Genomic DNA, 16,440 nt, shown 5'->3' with positions numbered 1-16,440 from the left:
ATTCCTTCGCCCTATAATAAACTTAGTACCATTTAGTACTTTTCGTAAAAATAAAGTACCACCGCTGAATCTCAAGCACAGGTATCAACAGTAATGTAAATATCAAACCACCTCCACATTAACAGTGACCCTGATACAATTTTTCAGTTTTTAAGCACGATATGTACACTCAATGTCAAATTGTACCAAATATAGTACCGTTTAGTATAGATAAGTACGAATTTCCAAAAGTTCTTATATACCTCGATCCTATACTCCAATAGTAATCTTATTTTCAATATTACAGCCCTATCGGTCCACACAAACCAAATTGTACCCCAATCCTTAAAGTGTATGATTTCAAAACTACCTCCATAACTAAATCGTACAATTCCATAGAAATTTTATTTCCAAATTTCAGAATTCTAGCTCTATCGTTTCACCACAATTTCAATTTGTACAAATGTATGTACATCTCTATAACAACCGACATCATACAATTCAATAGAAATCATGTTTTCCAATATCAGGATTCCAGCCATACCGGTTCACCCAAATCCTTACAGTTCCACATTTAGTACTATTTAGTACAGATAAGTACGAATTACAAAAGCTACCTACATAACCCAATCCTACACTCCAACACTTTTAAATCCATATTTCAAGATTCGAGCCCTATCGGTTCACCTAAATCCAAATTATACTAAATTTGGTACATTTTAGTACATATAAGTACAAATTTCCAAAACTACGTTCATACCTCAATCCTTTACTCCAACAGTTATTTTTTTCAATTTCTCTCTCTCTCTCTCTCTCTCTCTCTCTCTATCTATAGTTTTACCCATGGTACAATGAAGAGAAGGTAGGCCAACTTTGAAAAAATTGCAAGTACAGAGGTCTACCTGTTTGGCTTGTAATAGGTGTGTCTGGTTACTTTTCCAGCAGGAATTGTCCAGCAACTTCTTTCTGAGAGAGTAAGGTAGTTTTATTCTCTTTTGCAAGAAAAATGCGAAAAGTAAACAGACGCTATTCCTGCAGAAGCTTGCAACTAATCAGCTGATTTGTCAAAACAAACCAATTTGTCCCCATAAGGAGAATTAAAACAAAGGAAGCAATACTAATTTTACAAGTTTTTTAAATAAAAATGTTGGAAATGGTCTTTTATTTTCTTATTACATATTAATATTAACTTTTTTCACATTCTTTTACGTTGTTCTCAAATTGAAACTAAACAAACAATAGAAAACATCTGATTGAATGTCGATGAATGAGAAGAAGAAGAGTTGCAAGTGATTGCAAGAAGAAATTTGTCCAGCAAGAATTTGCAAACTCTCACTGAAAGAACTGTCAAAATTTCTCTCTCCAACCGCTCTCTTTTGCAGAACTTTCGGGTTAACAGACGACTTCCAGTAACAATTTGTAACAATTGTTACATATTTTAGAGTAACCAGACACACCTAATGTCAGAATTAGTATCAAAACAATAAAAAAAAATCAAACAACTTGTTGCATTTATTTTGAATACATAATTGAAAACCGCGAAAACTAAATGAAAGGTCAACACTTCTTTTCAAAACCAGGTTCTATATATCTCTAAAGGATTATTTCTCTACAAAAACTCTAGATTTTGTCGATGCATGCGATGAAATAAACATTTTGAAAACATCCGAATTTGAATGTTTTCTGAACAATTGTTTTGTTATTGAAAAGAAAACACATACATAAACAAATAAAGATGACATATTAAGCCAAGAAAATAAAAAAAATTGAAATCATATGGTATCATGGTACAATGATATCAAGGTAGGGTTATGATACCATATGATTTCAATTTTTTTTTTATTAGGTGTGTCTGGTTACCCTAAAATTTGTAACAATTGTTACAAATTGTTACTGGAAGTCGTCTGTTAACCCGAAAGTTCTGCAAAAGAGAGCGGTTGGAGAGAGAAATTTTGACAGTTCTTTCAGTGAGAGTTTGCAAATTCTTGCTGGAAAAATTTCTTCTTGCAATCACTTGCAACTCTTCTTCTTCTCATTCATCGACATTCAATCAGATGTTTTCTATTGTTTATTTATTTCTTTTTGTGATTTTAATTTGAAAATATTGTTTTGGAATTAGCAAGACTAATTGTTTTTGGAGAACAACTTTACAAAATGTGAAAAACGTAAATGTTAATATGTAATAAGAAAATAAAAGACTATTTCCAACATTTTTTATTTAAAAAACTTGTAAAATTAGTATTGGTACCTTTGTTTTAATTCTCCTTATGGGGGACAAATTGGTTTGTTTTGACAAATCAGCTGATTAGTTGCAAGCTTCTGCAGGAATAGCGTCTGTTTACTTTTCGCATTTTCCTTGCAAAAGAGAATAAAACTACCTTACTCTCTCAGAAAGAAGTTGCTGGACAATTCCTGCTGGAAAAGTAACCAGACACACCTATTTTCTTGGCTTAATATGTCATCTTTATTTGTTTATGTATGTGTTTTCTTTTCAATAACAAAACAATTGTTCAGAAAACATTCAAATTCGGATGTTTTCAAAATGTTTATTTCATCGCATGTATCGACAAAATCTAGAGTTTTTGTAGCGTAATAATCCTTTAGAGATATATAGAACCTGGTTTTGAAAAGAAGTGTTGACCTTTTATTCAGTTTTCGCGGTTTTCAATTATGTATTCAAAATAAATGCAACAAGTTGTTTGATTTTTTTTATTGTTTTGATACTAATTCTGACATTACAAGCCAAACAGCTAGACCTCTGTACTTGCAATTTTTTCAAAGTTGGCCTACCTTCATACATACATGTACGCATGGTACAATGATATCAAGGTAGGGCTATGATACCATATGATTTCAATTTTTTTATTTTCTTGGCTTAATATGTCATCTTAATTTGTTTATGTATGTGTTTTCTTTTGAATAACAAAAAAATTGTTCAGAAAACATTCAATTTCGGATGTTTTCAAAATGTTTATTTCATCGTATGCATCGACAAAATCTAGAGTTTTTGTAGCGAAATAATCCTTTAGAGATATATAAAACCTGGTTTTGAAAAGAAGTGTTGACCTTTCATTCTGTTTTCGCGGTTTTCAATTATTTATTCAAAATAAATGCAACAAGTTGTTTGATTTTTTATTGTTTTGATACTAATTTTGACATTACAAGCCAAACAGGTAGACCTCTATACTCTGCAATTTTTTCAAAGTTGACCTACCTTCTCTTCATTGTACCATGTATGTATGTATGTTACTCTCTGTCTATGTGACCCATGTAAATAGACTCTTTCGGAAATTGACTCATTTAAATTCCCATTTAATATTCTTCAATATTTATTTTAATAACTTAACTTTATTTTTAAATAGTCTCACAGCCCATTAAACTAATCGAAACAAACAAAACAAATAGACCGGTCGCGTGTTTGCTTATTGATCCAAGCCGGAGCGAGCTCAAAAGAACCATTGCGCCGACACACAGGAAGACAACAATGTCAATCGTGACAATTTGAGTCTTCACCAAATATGACCAAATGCTAAACGACTTGAACCAGTGCTACACTCGAAAACTTAAAATAGCACTATTGAACGATTCTTCAAGAAATCATGCAAAGAGAATGAGGAACTATATGGATTTTTGGTCCTACGATTGCGATACTAGAACTAGTATTGCAAATCGACTGCAGATCAATTAAAAAGACAAGCGATACAGATTTGAACTTGGTTACAACGACATAATTATACGCTGATCATGAATATATGTATATATTTATCAGGTTTCTCGAGTATATTTCAAAATTTGAAAGCGTAATGAAAAATTCAATGTACACTCCATGAATATCTTCAAGAACTACCATAGCTGTACTGTAGTGCGTTTCTTTTAGCACTACAAAAAATGGAGACTTTCACATCATTTTTCGAGTGTAACATTTGGTTGTATTCCATTGGCAAACACGAATGAACCATAAACGATTTTTAAACACTTTATTGAACAAACAAACAAATAATGATTTCAAATTTGTTCAAGAATAACCATTTAGTCATTTAGTCACATAGATAGGTGGATATACGATTTGTATATTCTACATATGTGTTTGGTACATTTCTTTGTTACATACAAAGGATCGCCGCATATAGTGTAGAGACTGCTCCGCTTCAATTCTAGAGCCTCATATGCGTTGTCATAAAAACCCATTCATTTTTAGGGGAACGCAAAGGAAAGACTGAGACCAGAACTCGCCATCCGTGTGACCTAATTAAAGAGACGTAGGTCGGCACATTCGTTTGTTGCTAAAATTGAATTGTTGAATATTAAAGGAACTTCAGAACATTGGTAGGCAAATGCAAATGTTAAACATGTAAATACAGTGTGTTCACCTCTCAACAAATGACGTCCCCCTAAATCGAAGAACCACAAGCAGGTAAGTGTGGACACGTGTCTGCGTTTTGTTGCTTTTCCCTTTTGTTATGTCGAAATAAATTTACCAAATAATTTAGATTGTATTTTTATTGTTGCGCAACAATAAAATTGAATTACCTCACCCTCTGACATTAAACTGTATATGAATTGTAAATTAAAAAAAATAACACCGCGTTTTGCAAATGTTCGAACATTTAACTTGAATCATAAAAAGAAATTATTATTTTTAGATACAAATGTCTATGGCCAGTAGTGGAATTCTCTGACTAATTTTTTGAGTTACCGACAAAAGTCGCTTTATAATTTCGGTAATTAAAGAAATTTGTCGGTAAGTTAGCGTAGAAAACAAAGTAGTCTCTCACACTTACCGATTTTAGTCGGTAACTCAAAAAATGAGTTAGAGAATCCCACTACCGATAAGAGTAAAACATTAACAATCTGATGGACGTCATCCATTTTGAAAACAATATTGTGTTGCAACTATTGTTCCCTGCGGCTAAAAAGAGTTTGACTTTGTTCACTTCAACCGGTTAAGTATAACTTCAGCTTGACTCCGACCCATCAGGTGTTCATACAAACCCATTTGACGATTACATGTTACGGTCAATAGTTACAGACATGCATATGTCTGTCGTCATTGTTCTTTTTGTCATTCATTGTTTGACAAATACACACACCTGGGTGTATATATTTATCTCACTTAGCCATCACCCGAGTGGAGTAATCAAGCAGTGAAATTTGTACCATTGTACGACCCTGAACTCGACAACTTCTGCCAAAGGTAATTTGCAAACGGTGTGATGTGAACATTTTAATTACCTTCTATTATTTGATGCCACACATCAAGATTTAATATGGGCATATATTCATGCGAAGATATTCGTTGGAGTCCTCGCGATAGCATATTAATACAATCAGGCTAAATCACACCTGCGGAGTGCAAGTGTTGCCGAAAATATTGTATATTTTCACCAAGTCAATGAAGTACTTGTTGCCGATTGTGAAAGTACCTATTTGTTTTTTAACCCATCACTCAGCCAACACAACGAAACCCAAGTTACTTGTAAGAAAAAATGTAGCTTTTAATAATTGTTAGTTCGATGTCTTCAATATTTTGAAAAGAGTTTTGACAATGGTACAATAAAATCAAGGTAGGACTATGATACATACCATTTGATTTCAATTTTTTTATTCTCTTGGCCTAATATGTCGACTTTATTTGTTTATGTGTGTGTATTCTTTTCAATAATAAAACCAGTAAGGAAAGCTCAAAAGTCGGGCGGGGCCGACTATATGATACCCTACACCACTATGCATATTTAGTAGAGCTCTCGTAAAAAGGTTTATACGGTGCATTTCAGAGCTCTATGAGATATTTGGTACAAAATCAAAATCTATCTAATTCTATCTAATTCTATAGCTATCTCTGAACCGGGGTTCTCCAAATTTTACGTATTAGCTTCTAGACTGAATTCGGTCTTATGTACGAAAATTCAGGTGATTTGGGCTGATATTGACCATTTAGTGCACATTTAACCCGAAATCGGATGAAGATATATGTGGGAGCTATATTCAAATCTGAACCGATTTCGATAAAATTTAAAACAGCTATTCCTGTGCTCCATCTGATACCTGGTACCAAATATCACGGTTGTGGAGTTTGGTGCCCAATTAACCCGAAATCGGATGAAGATATATATGGGAGCTATATCCAAATCTGAACCGATTTCGATAAAATTACAAACAGCTTTTTCTGGGCTGTATCTTATATCTGGTACCAAATATCATTCTTGTGGAGTGCATATTACGAATGTGAGAGGCTTAAACACCAAATCGGATAAAACATATATATGGGAGCTATAGCTGTTTCTGAACCGATTTTCTCCAAATTTGTTGCACTTGCTTTAAGGCTAATCTCGGTCACATGTGCCAAAATTCGGGCCATTTGGGCTGATATTGGCCATTTGGTGGTCAATTAACCCGAAATCGGATGAAGATATATATGGGAGCTATATCCAAATCTGAACCGATTTCGATAAAATTTAAAACAGCTATTTCTGTGCTCCATCTAATACCTGGTACCAAATATCACGGTTGTGGAGTGCATAGTAGGAATGTTAGGGACTTAAAGATCAAATCGGATGAAAGATATATATGGGAGCTATAGCTATATCTGAACCGATTTTCTCCAAATTTGATATACTTGCTTCTAGGCCGAACTCGGTTGGGTGTGCCAAAATTCAGGTAATTTGGACTGATAGTGGACATTTGGTGCACATTTAACCCGAAATCGGATGAAGATATATATGGGAGCTATATCTAAATTTGATCCGATTCTCACCAATTTCAATAGGGTTCGTCCTTGGGCCAAAAAATATTGTTTGGAAAATTTCATCTCAATCGGATAATAAATGCGACCTGCATTTTGTTCACAAGAATACATGGACAGACGGACGGACGGACGGACGGACAGACGGACGGACATACATAAATCGACTCAGAAAGTGATTCTATGAAGGTTCTCAAAAGTAACTATGGGTCTAACTCGTTTCCTTTTCCATGTTACAAACAAATGCACAAAGACATAATACCCTTACCACTATGTGGTGTAGGGTATAAAAAAATGCTCAGAAAATATTCAAATTCAAATGATTATTGCAACGTATGCATCGACAAAATCTACAATTCTTAACCTTTAGAAATATATAGAATAGGATTTTATACATTTTAACCTTTTTCTTTAGTTTTTGCGGTTTTCGATTATTTATTCAAAATCAATGCAACAGATTGTTTTGTTTTTTGATTATTTTGATAGTAATTCTGATATTACAAGCCAAACAGATAGACCTCTACAGGGTGAGATGAAAAAAACTGCAACCAACTACAGACTGCTATCATTTCCAAGCTACTCGTCCGACAGCTGTTAAAATTATTCCAGTGACAGCTCATTATATTGTTTACAAGCGTACAAAAGCATTTTGGTGAAATTTTTCCAGAAAAAAAGTTATTCCTGGAGGAATTCAAGCGTGATAGTGTGATTTCTTTATATTTGGCTGAAAACCCACAAGTGGCTATCGTTACAGCCCTCCATCATTTAAATGTGAATAAATCTTTTGTGCCTCATACCGTGATACTGGTAGTGTAGCCCGACGTCAAGGAAGTGGACAGAAGAAAACAGCAACATCAGCAGAAATGGCGCAAACATTTTTGCCGAAGACCTTGGACATTCCAACAGAACTCAGCACCATCGCACTCAGCACGCGCCACCCTGAAATGGTTACAAAATGAGGTTCCTCGCTTCATTTCCAACGCACAATGGCCACCAAAATCTCCGGATACCAATCCATTGAACTATTGTGTCTGGAGTATTTTGGAAAGAAAAGTTTGTTTTAAAAAATACCAAAGTGTCGATCATCCCAAGCAAGCGCTTCGCCGGGAATGGGCCAAAATACCGCAGAGCAACATTCGGGCAGCGCATAACGGTTTCATTGGCCGTTTGAAGGCCGTAATTCGTGCCGAAGGTGACCAATTCGAACAAATCTCAACTTATTCTAAAATTTTATTCAATAAATTAAAAAAAAAAATTGTAAAAATTATGGCGTTTGACTTCGTTGCAGTTTTTTTTTATCTCACCCTATATACATGCAATTGTTTTCAAAGTTAGACTACCTTGTCTTCATTGTACCATGGGTTTGACCATCCCATTCTATTCACAAAACCAATTATGAATGTGGTTGTTGTTACGATTGTTGTAGTTTAAGCTTAAGGCAGCATAAATAAAATGTGTCTTCCTAAGATATTTAACATTTAAAAAAAAAAAAATCATTACAGAATCTACTACACCTTGTTCAGGTATAATTCTAATCATTTTTTATTTAATTCGTAACATTTCATTTTTAATTCGAATTATTTCAATTGTGATTAGAGAATTTCAATTGTATTTTGAATTATTACAATTGTAATTTGAATTATTTCATTTGTAATTCGAAAATTTTCTAATTGTGATTAGAATGAATCCATTTGTAATTCGACGACTAGCTGTGCAATTACATATTGAATCATCCGAATTACAATTAGAAAATTTCGAATTACAAATGGAAAAATTCGTATTATAATTTGAATACTTGAATTGCAATCGATATAATTCGAATTACAATTGGAATTCTCGAATTACAATTCGAATAATTTGAATTACAAACAGAATTCTCAAATTACAATACGAAGGATTCGAGTTCTATTTGTAAGAATTCTAAAATCACAAATAAAATATTTCGAATGACATTTGAAAAAGTTGTAGTTCTGCAAGTTTTTTTTCAATATCATAAAGAAAAAATCGTTTATCGTAGTAAATTTATTTTTTTATTTATATATTTAACACACTATGAAGATGAGTCTTATTTATGTTGCCTTATGCCATGTTTACGTAAGAACTTTTTGCAGAGTTAACCTACCTCAAAAGGATTTATTTGAAGTATAAGTAATGGATATGATAAGTTTAATCCAAATGCAGTGGGACAACCCACTTTATGTTGCTTAAACATGTAAAAAACACAAAAAAAAACATTAACATATAAAATCTGCTAGTACAAGGTTCTTTCTTTGTACTTGTACTTCACTGAAAGAAAAATTATATACTCTCACAATTTTTGATTTCTTATTCCTGACATGAGGGCAAAACAACTGTGGCTTTTACAGAAATCCGGATTAAACTTTTATCACAGCAGTCCTTGTGGATTGCACTACCCAATGACCTACCCCTATAATCACCAACATACGTGGATCATACTGGCCTACAGGCCTTAGTACGTGAAGAAACACAAAAATCACTATTGGAAGTGTTCTTTCTTTTGACTTCATCTCATTTGCAAAACGAAAAATATACATATTCATGTATGTGCCTGCGTGTGTGTGTGTGCATGGACATGTACTTGACCAATTAAACATAGAACCAACAGCCAGCCACAGCACATCATCGATTGGTAGAGTCAAAGAAAACACCCAAGAGTCCAACCAGCAACAAAACCGTCAAAATAAAAAAATAAACAAAGGGAAATGCCAAATACCAATAGAAAAATACAAGATCAACTTGACCGCGTACAACCAAAGCCAAACAGAGACAACGTCGACTGAGCAAACGTATGTTTCGGTTCAGATAAGCTGTGGCGGCAGCGGCGCGGAAAGAATCTGCAATATTAGCATTAGGCCATTAGAGCAAAGCAAAACGCATAACAAATACAAAGGCAACATAACTACCGCTGGCCCGATGAGAAGTACGAAAGATTAGCAGCAACAACAAACACAACAACAGCATGCCGTCAAACTAGCCCTTGAAGCCGCAGATCGCAGAACGTACGATGATCGAGGGTTTAAGGTGTCGATACTTTAAGAAAACCCCAGGTTCCGAGCATAACGTCGTGCAGTTCGCTGTGAACGTGATAACCGTCCAACACGTTGCTTCCTCTGGAAACCAAGAGACAAGTCAACGCCAAATCTGAAAAAGTCCATAAAACCATATCGCACTGCCGCCTGTGTGTTCAACAGCACCAAGAAGATTTCAATAGACGCGCTCTCATAAATGCTCGCCCAGCCAACGTCCCGAAATAGAAACCCGCCACCAGCGCACGTAGAGTTCTCACACATCGATTGAAAGTCTTTAAAATTCAGTGTAATAACGCAGAGTTCAATTGTTTGCGAGCTGACTTCGGGCAGTGAGCATTTCAAAAAAACAAAAGTGGGCACAAAAAAAAATCTCGCCGCGTAACGAACCACAACGAGTCCAACGGATACGGAAACGGACATTTCGATAGCAAACAATAAAAATAAAAGCCACCAACCGTATTATCCTTGTGACAGAACAGTGTATCAAATGAAAAGTTCAAAGTGTGAACAAGTTTGAAAAAATAATTACATATTAAAAAAAAAAAAACTGCAACACACTTTTTTACAAATATCGAATAAGAGTTTGTGAAAAAGTCCAAAGGAAATCAATTTCCCGCTCAACAACCAAAGGATAAACCCAAATTTTAAAAGGTAACTATTTTGTACAGACAGCGTTTATGACGATGGACAAATGATATTTACAATCGACTGAACTGATTTGTGTAGTGTCAAATAAAATAAAACGTTGAAATAATAATATGTTAAACCGATAATGCCATGTTTATATGCGCGCCCTTAATCGCGTTGAAGAGTTCCATTAAAATTAATGTTATTTTCCCATGCCGTAACACGCTTAAGTCCTTTCGATTTTAGATTTGAACGGAACACATGATTTAGTTTATGAGAATAGAATGTGGTTTTCGAAATAAGGACAGGCCCTTCTAATTCCGAAATTCTTTTAAAGCTAGAAATGATTTTCAGGAATTCTCTGCTAATCTCGAATTATGTTAAAAAATAAAAAATACATGCTTATTTAAAGGTATAAATGTAGTGTTGTCGTACTTTTTTAATGGGAAAACTAGTACAAGAACACATCTCATAAAGCACGACAATCAAAATTTTCATGGGTAGTATCAACTTATTTTTAATTTAAGACCGAATTAAAAATTATTCAACACATATATAGACTGAGAACTGTTAACAAAGCTGTTAATGTTTCCCAAAAAAAATAGACAAAAAATAACTCATAAACACTTCCCCGCAAGAAGTGACTGACTGAAACAAACAATTCAGAACTATTCGAAGACAATTTTTGGAATTCCTTCGGTACCCTTCTTTGTCATAGCTATCAAAGAGTTTCGCAATACCCGAATATGTTACTAAACAGGAATCGTCCTTTCAGTGTAGTATGGTACCTACAGAATATGAACACTGTCTGTTCTATACATATGCCAATAGAAAAAACACGTAGATTTGAACTTGGAAAATGTAAAACTCTTTCGCAAAAAAGAAATTCAACGAAAAAAAATTGCAACCTAATTGTACAGGCAATCATCAGAGACTTCTTCTAAAATGACGACGAGTTTGTATTCGATTATATAAACTTATGCACATTTACTGATATTTCGTCGCATTAAAAAACCGCATGACGACAGGACCTTTTTTGCGTCGATGCAGCAGCTGACAACGTATATACTGGATATTATCATTCCAATTCCCATACAACTTGACAAATTCTTCAACTAGTTCTCGCCATCAATGACTGTTGAAAATAAAAATAGAAAATATTCTGCCGATTGAAGATGTTTTAGAAACGACATACATACATGTGTATGTTAGTGTGTCCACCATAACAACAATATAAGGTAGATATATTGTCCAACACATGCACATGCACGGTCTAAAGAACCACGTCAGATAACCCCCCCCCCCCTTTTCCACACTTTGGCAAATCTACGAATTAATAATTTTGTATTCGAATGCAAACGGGACGATTCAAAATATGGCAATTTCCTCAGAAGGAGTTCTCATTACGCATCATCCGACAGCCGAAGCACACATAATCTAGCTAGCTGGCTAATACAGACGCTCGACTCAACAAAGCCCCACTTAAGTATGCCAAGACATACCTACTTATCCAAACCACGCCAATGGTGGTCTGCATATCAATAGCGTACAGACCAAAAACATAAAACATTCCGTACATTGAACGCACGAGAAATGTGGACATGTGTCGAGCATTCTAAATGATTTCCTAAAACTTATCAGCGGAGCAGAGCAGCCGCCCGCTTGCGTCTGAGCAAGAACCCGGAACAAAGACACTTCGAATCGAACAATAACAACAAATAACCCTACAACCATCTTTGGTCCGCACAATAGGTGAAATAGCTATCCAAAAGCAATAATAATTATTTCTGGTCTACGTGTGTGTGTGTATTTGTGTGCGTGTAGACGACACAAGGAAGCCACCATTGTTTATTATCACTCATTTAGAATATAATTTCAATATCATAAATATAGTGATTGTTTTTGCGTGTGTTTGTGTGTGTGTGAGTGTCGACATGAAGGTGGACAACCTTGACCACTTCGATAATGAGCACCCAAAACCTGCTAAAATAATGACGGACCAAGAAGAATTGCTCACTACTGTAGAATAGACAACTCCACGTTTCGATAGAAACGCGACCACACATACACTCACAGTGAAAGACAAGGCAAAACCTTGGGTTATTTATGCAAATCTATAAAGAAAGAACCCAAGCCAATACATGAGAGGGGAGTGTGGAACGGCTAATTGGTTAAATCATTAGTTAAATATTCAAAATTATAGACAGTGTTTATTTTTGATTTATTTGGACGGTCACATTCACAGATTGCTATTTATACACACATACCTATGTCGGTATGTTAGACATGACCCTTGCAAACATATGTACCTATGAGTAGCATGTGAAATATATGAGAATATTCAAATCAATCGCAGAAAATTGCACCTGTACATTCTACTCTTACTCTTTATTGTCATTCAATTCTGTAAATTGTGATATTGACACACTTATTCAAGAATAATGCTGTTCAAGATCAGATCCACAGTCAAAGCAATAATTACAACAAAACAATAATTTTCACAACCAATTCCAATCCAAGCACAGTGACGCAAAGTGATTTTAATGACATGGAAAAGTTTGACTTTTGTGCTCGGACATGCTCCGACGTGTGTGTGTATATGTAGGTATATACCATGTACGAGGACAAATATAGAAACATTAACATAAACATACTTTAGCGATCCGATAACACTCGGCTGGCTGTGATAAAATTGCAACGATTTCGAACGCCAATCAGGCTTGTGAAAAAAGCCAGTGGTTCGGTTTGTATGTCAATGCAAATGACTTCGTTGCAATGAATATTCAGACTCAAACATATTTGTTATTGTTTGTGTTTTCTTCATTGAGCCAAGGTAGTAGTGGATGGCGCTGAACTCACTAAGCCCAATCAATGAAAGGCTAACCAGTTGTTGGGGCTGTTTCATAGATTGGATGCAGGCGAACAGCATCTCGGCCACTATGTGTTCAAGTACATCAAACGTTGTTTTTATCGATTGGAGATGTCGAGTTCAAGTGCATTTGTTCGTACTCATTCGTAATGGGGGAGTCATCTCAGAACAAAAACCCCTCTCGGACCCCTGTTAGTCTAATTTTCAATCCAACCACGTCTGGCATGAATCAACGGTAAATGTAGAACCACACTTCACTGCATAATTGGGTGATCTTTTCTCGACAGCAGAGCTCGTGGGAATTAACATCTCAATAGTATACCGCCACCAAAGTCACCGAATGTGTACAGGAAGTGGTAAACAAGAACTCGAATAGGAGGGTTGTGTACTTTCATAACGTAACAGTATACACACACACACACTCGACGGTCGTCGTTTGAATTTACTTCCGGTTTATCTGCTTTATTCATGGTCTAGAATTAAAGCAGCGAGTCAACGAATTAATTCACGCGGTCCATTCGATTGTTTTGTTTTGCTTTGTCTTACTTTGTTACCATTTGTCTCATTAATATTTCATGATAATTTGTATTTGGATGATATAGATTTTTAAGAGAACGCCCGTCAGGCAAAGTTTCGACAATGACTTCATTGATGTTCATTAAACATCGTTTAACCACCTGAATACAAATCAATGCTGATCAGTGTGACACCACAGCTCATTACAAATTACAGTCAAATGCTCAATCATTTGCGGGATATCCAAATAGAGAAGAAGACACATTGATGATTCTTGGGATGGCATTCCGATTAATTCGCAATTCGAATGTTGAGAATAATGTTTCAATTAATCCTTTTTAGATGGCACCCAACATAATTGGAAGTACCTTTATCTTGGCCGAGACGGCCATCAGCAACACAGATCCAAATAATAACAAGGCAACAACTGCAGCGGCGCCAGCAACCGCAGTGGCCGGTGGAGCAGCAACGTCAGTGACCCCAAACACGAACAAAGTTGGAAGCAGCAGCAACAAAAAGGATGCCGCTCAAAAGAAGCCCTACGAGCTGGAAATTGTCTGGCACAATATCCTTCTGTTTATCATATTGCACAGCTCTGCCTTGTACGGCGTATATCTGATATTTGCCGAAAATGCCTATCTGGAATTTGCACTTTGTAAGTATCCCTTAAGTGGTGGCGGGTGTAGCAAGTGAGGATCACAAATGATCCTTGTTCGAACTCTGGACTCTGATTTATGGATGTGTTGTATTTTCTTTCAGCATACATCTGTTTGTTTTTGGGCGGCATGGGCATTACCGCAGGCGTTCATCGTTTGTGGTCGCATCGTGCCTACAAAGCCAAGATGCCGTTGCGTATTTTCCTTATGTTGTGCCAGTCGCTCGCCTTCCAAAATAGCATTTACGAGTGGACACGTGATCATCGCGTCCATCACAAATTCACGGACACTGATGCCGATCCCCACAACTCCAGACGTGGCTTCTTCTTTGCCCACATGGGTTGGTTGCTCTGCAGAAAACATCCCGACGTCAAGGAGAAGGGCAAACAAATCGATATGAGCGATCTGGAAGCCGATCCCGTTGTTATGTTCCAAAAGAAGTGAGTTGACCGCAGACAAAGTCGCCACGTGGCAGCTATAATTCCAATCTATTCCCTTCATTTCTAGGTACTATTTCGTTATCATGCCGATTTGCTGTTTTGTATTGCCCGCCCTCTTCCCCTACTACTACTTGGGTTCGTCTTTGAAGGTATGCTTCTTCGTTGGATCCATGTTGCGCTACTGCATTTCCTTGCACGGCACCTGGTTGGTCAATAGTGCTGCTCACTTTTACGGCATGAAGCCATACGACAAATTCATCAGCTCCGTGAACAACAAAGTTGTGTCGAGCATCACCTTCGGCGAAGGTTGGCATAACTATCACCATGTCTTCCCCTGGGATTACAAAGCTGCTGAATTGGGCAACTACTACAATTGGACCACCGGCTTCTTGAACTTGATGGCCAAAATCGGTATGTCCAGTTTCCCTACCCTCGCTCCTCTCTAAAAGGCATGTTTATGCAAATGTTAACGAATCTTTCCGTCTTTCACAGGTCAAGCTTACGACATGAAGACCGTATCCGAGGAGATGCTCCTGAAACGTATCCAACGCACAGGTGACGGATCACATCCCTCATGCACCGACATGAACAACAATGTGTCCACCGGCCAGGGAATTACACCGGAAATGTTGGCGAAATTAGACCACGAAAACGAAGAGACAATGATCTGGGGCTGGGAAGACAAGGATGTCAGCGAGGAGGACCGCAAGTGTGCCAAGATTATCGAAAAGAAGGACGATTAAATCTCTACCAAGAGAAGAGTGAGAAGAGAGTTAACTGCAGATATTTAGCATTTCTTGTCGGAGGCTTTGCCATCCTCTTACATTACCCATCAGTCAATAAGGTTAAGGGGGCAGGGGTGCATCGGGAATATCTCGCCCAATCACCACATGCCCACGAGTTTAGCGACCACTCTGATTTGATCAAAATTGGTGTTTGTTGCTTCGCACGCTTTCATACTGTCGCACAAGTTTCCGACACAGATATCCATTTTGTACCTAATCGCTAAGTCGCTCACCGTGATACACACACGCTGGCAAACATTTCGGTTTTTAGTTTAACCTATAGAATTAATCTGCAATGAGGTCTTTCCTAGTTCTAGACATCCCTAGCTTTAACTCGTAGTTCCATAAGAACCATTGTTATTCGGTCCACCGAGCGGCATCCGGCTCCGATCCCGGTCTGCTGTTCACCCTTGTTTGTAATTTAATTGTCGTTAAGTTGTATAAAGAAACGAGAAGTAAGGTATAAAGATTTATAGACCCTCTGTTTAGAGCGCTAAGTATGTACGTTTTAGATGTAAGATGCATTAATGTCATTTGTACATTTCGATTAACATAATAACCAAAAATTTTACTATACGCATAACTGTAAAAACGAGTCAAGAAAGAAAACTATAGAAAATCATTAAAAAAATATATAAAAATGTAATAAAAAAAAAACTAGTTTTATTCAAAAACAAAAATGGACCGAACATCCTCAGTTGTCTGCAATACACCTAAAGTCAATGATTTTATAAAGCCCTGTGGTACTGTGTACTCCAGCAATTAAAAAAGAAATA

The 16,440-nt window shown here is 36.3% G+C and overlaps 1 protein-coding gene across 2 annotated transcripts; it reads left to right on the top strand.

The window, feature by feature from the left end:
- Positions 1-4,257: 4,257 nt before the first annotated feature.
- On the top strand, positions 4,258-16,304 carry LOC101893676 (acyl-CoA Delta-9 desaturase). 2 transcript variants are annotated; one of them, XM_059125381.1, is made up of 5 exons: positions 4,258-4,393; positions 14,126-14,438; positions 14,543-14,879; positions 14,947-15,290; positions 15,372-16,304. In XM_059125381.1, the coding sequence occupies exons 2-5, from the start codon at positions 14,126-14,128 to the stop codon at positions 15,620-15,622; spliced, it is 1,245 nt and encodes a 414-aa protein (XP_058981364.1). In that variant the 5' UTR covers positions 4,258-4,393; the 3' UTR covers positions 15,623-16,304. The 2 variants fall into 2 exon arrangements, with proteins under 2 accessions (XP_058981364.1, XP_005176111.1); XM_005176054.4 differs by lacking the exon at positions 4,258-4,393 and adding an exon at positions 9,575-10,422.
- The last annotated feature ends 136 nt before the right edge of the window (positions 16,305-16,440 follow it).

The sequence above is a fragment of the Musca domestica genome, unplaced genomic scaffold, assembly GCF_030504385.1.
Source record: "Musca domestica strain aabys unplaced genomic scaffold, Musca_domestica.polishedcontigs.V.1.1 33, whole genome shotgun sequence".
NCBI lineage: Eukaryota > Metazoa > Arthropoda > Insecta > Diptera > Muscidae > Musca > Musca domestica.
This window is presented reverse-complemented; position numbering and strand designations above follow the sequence as displayed.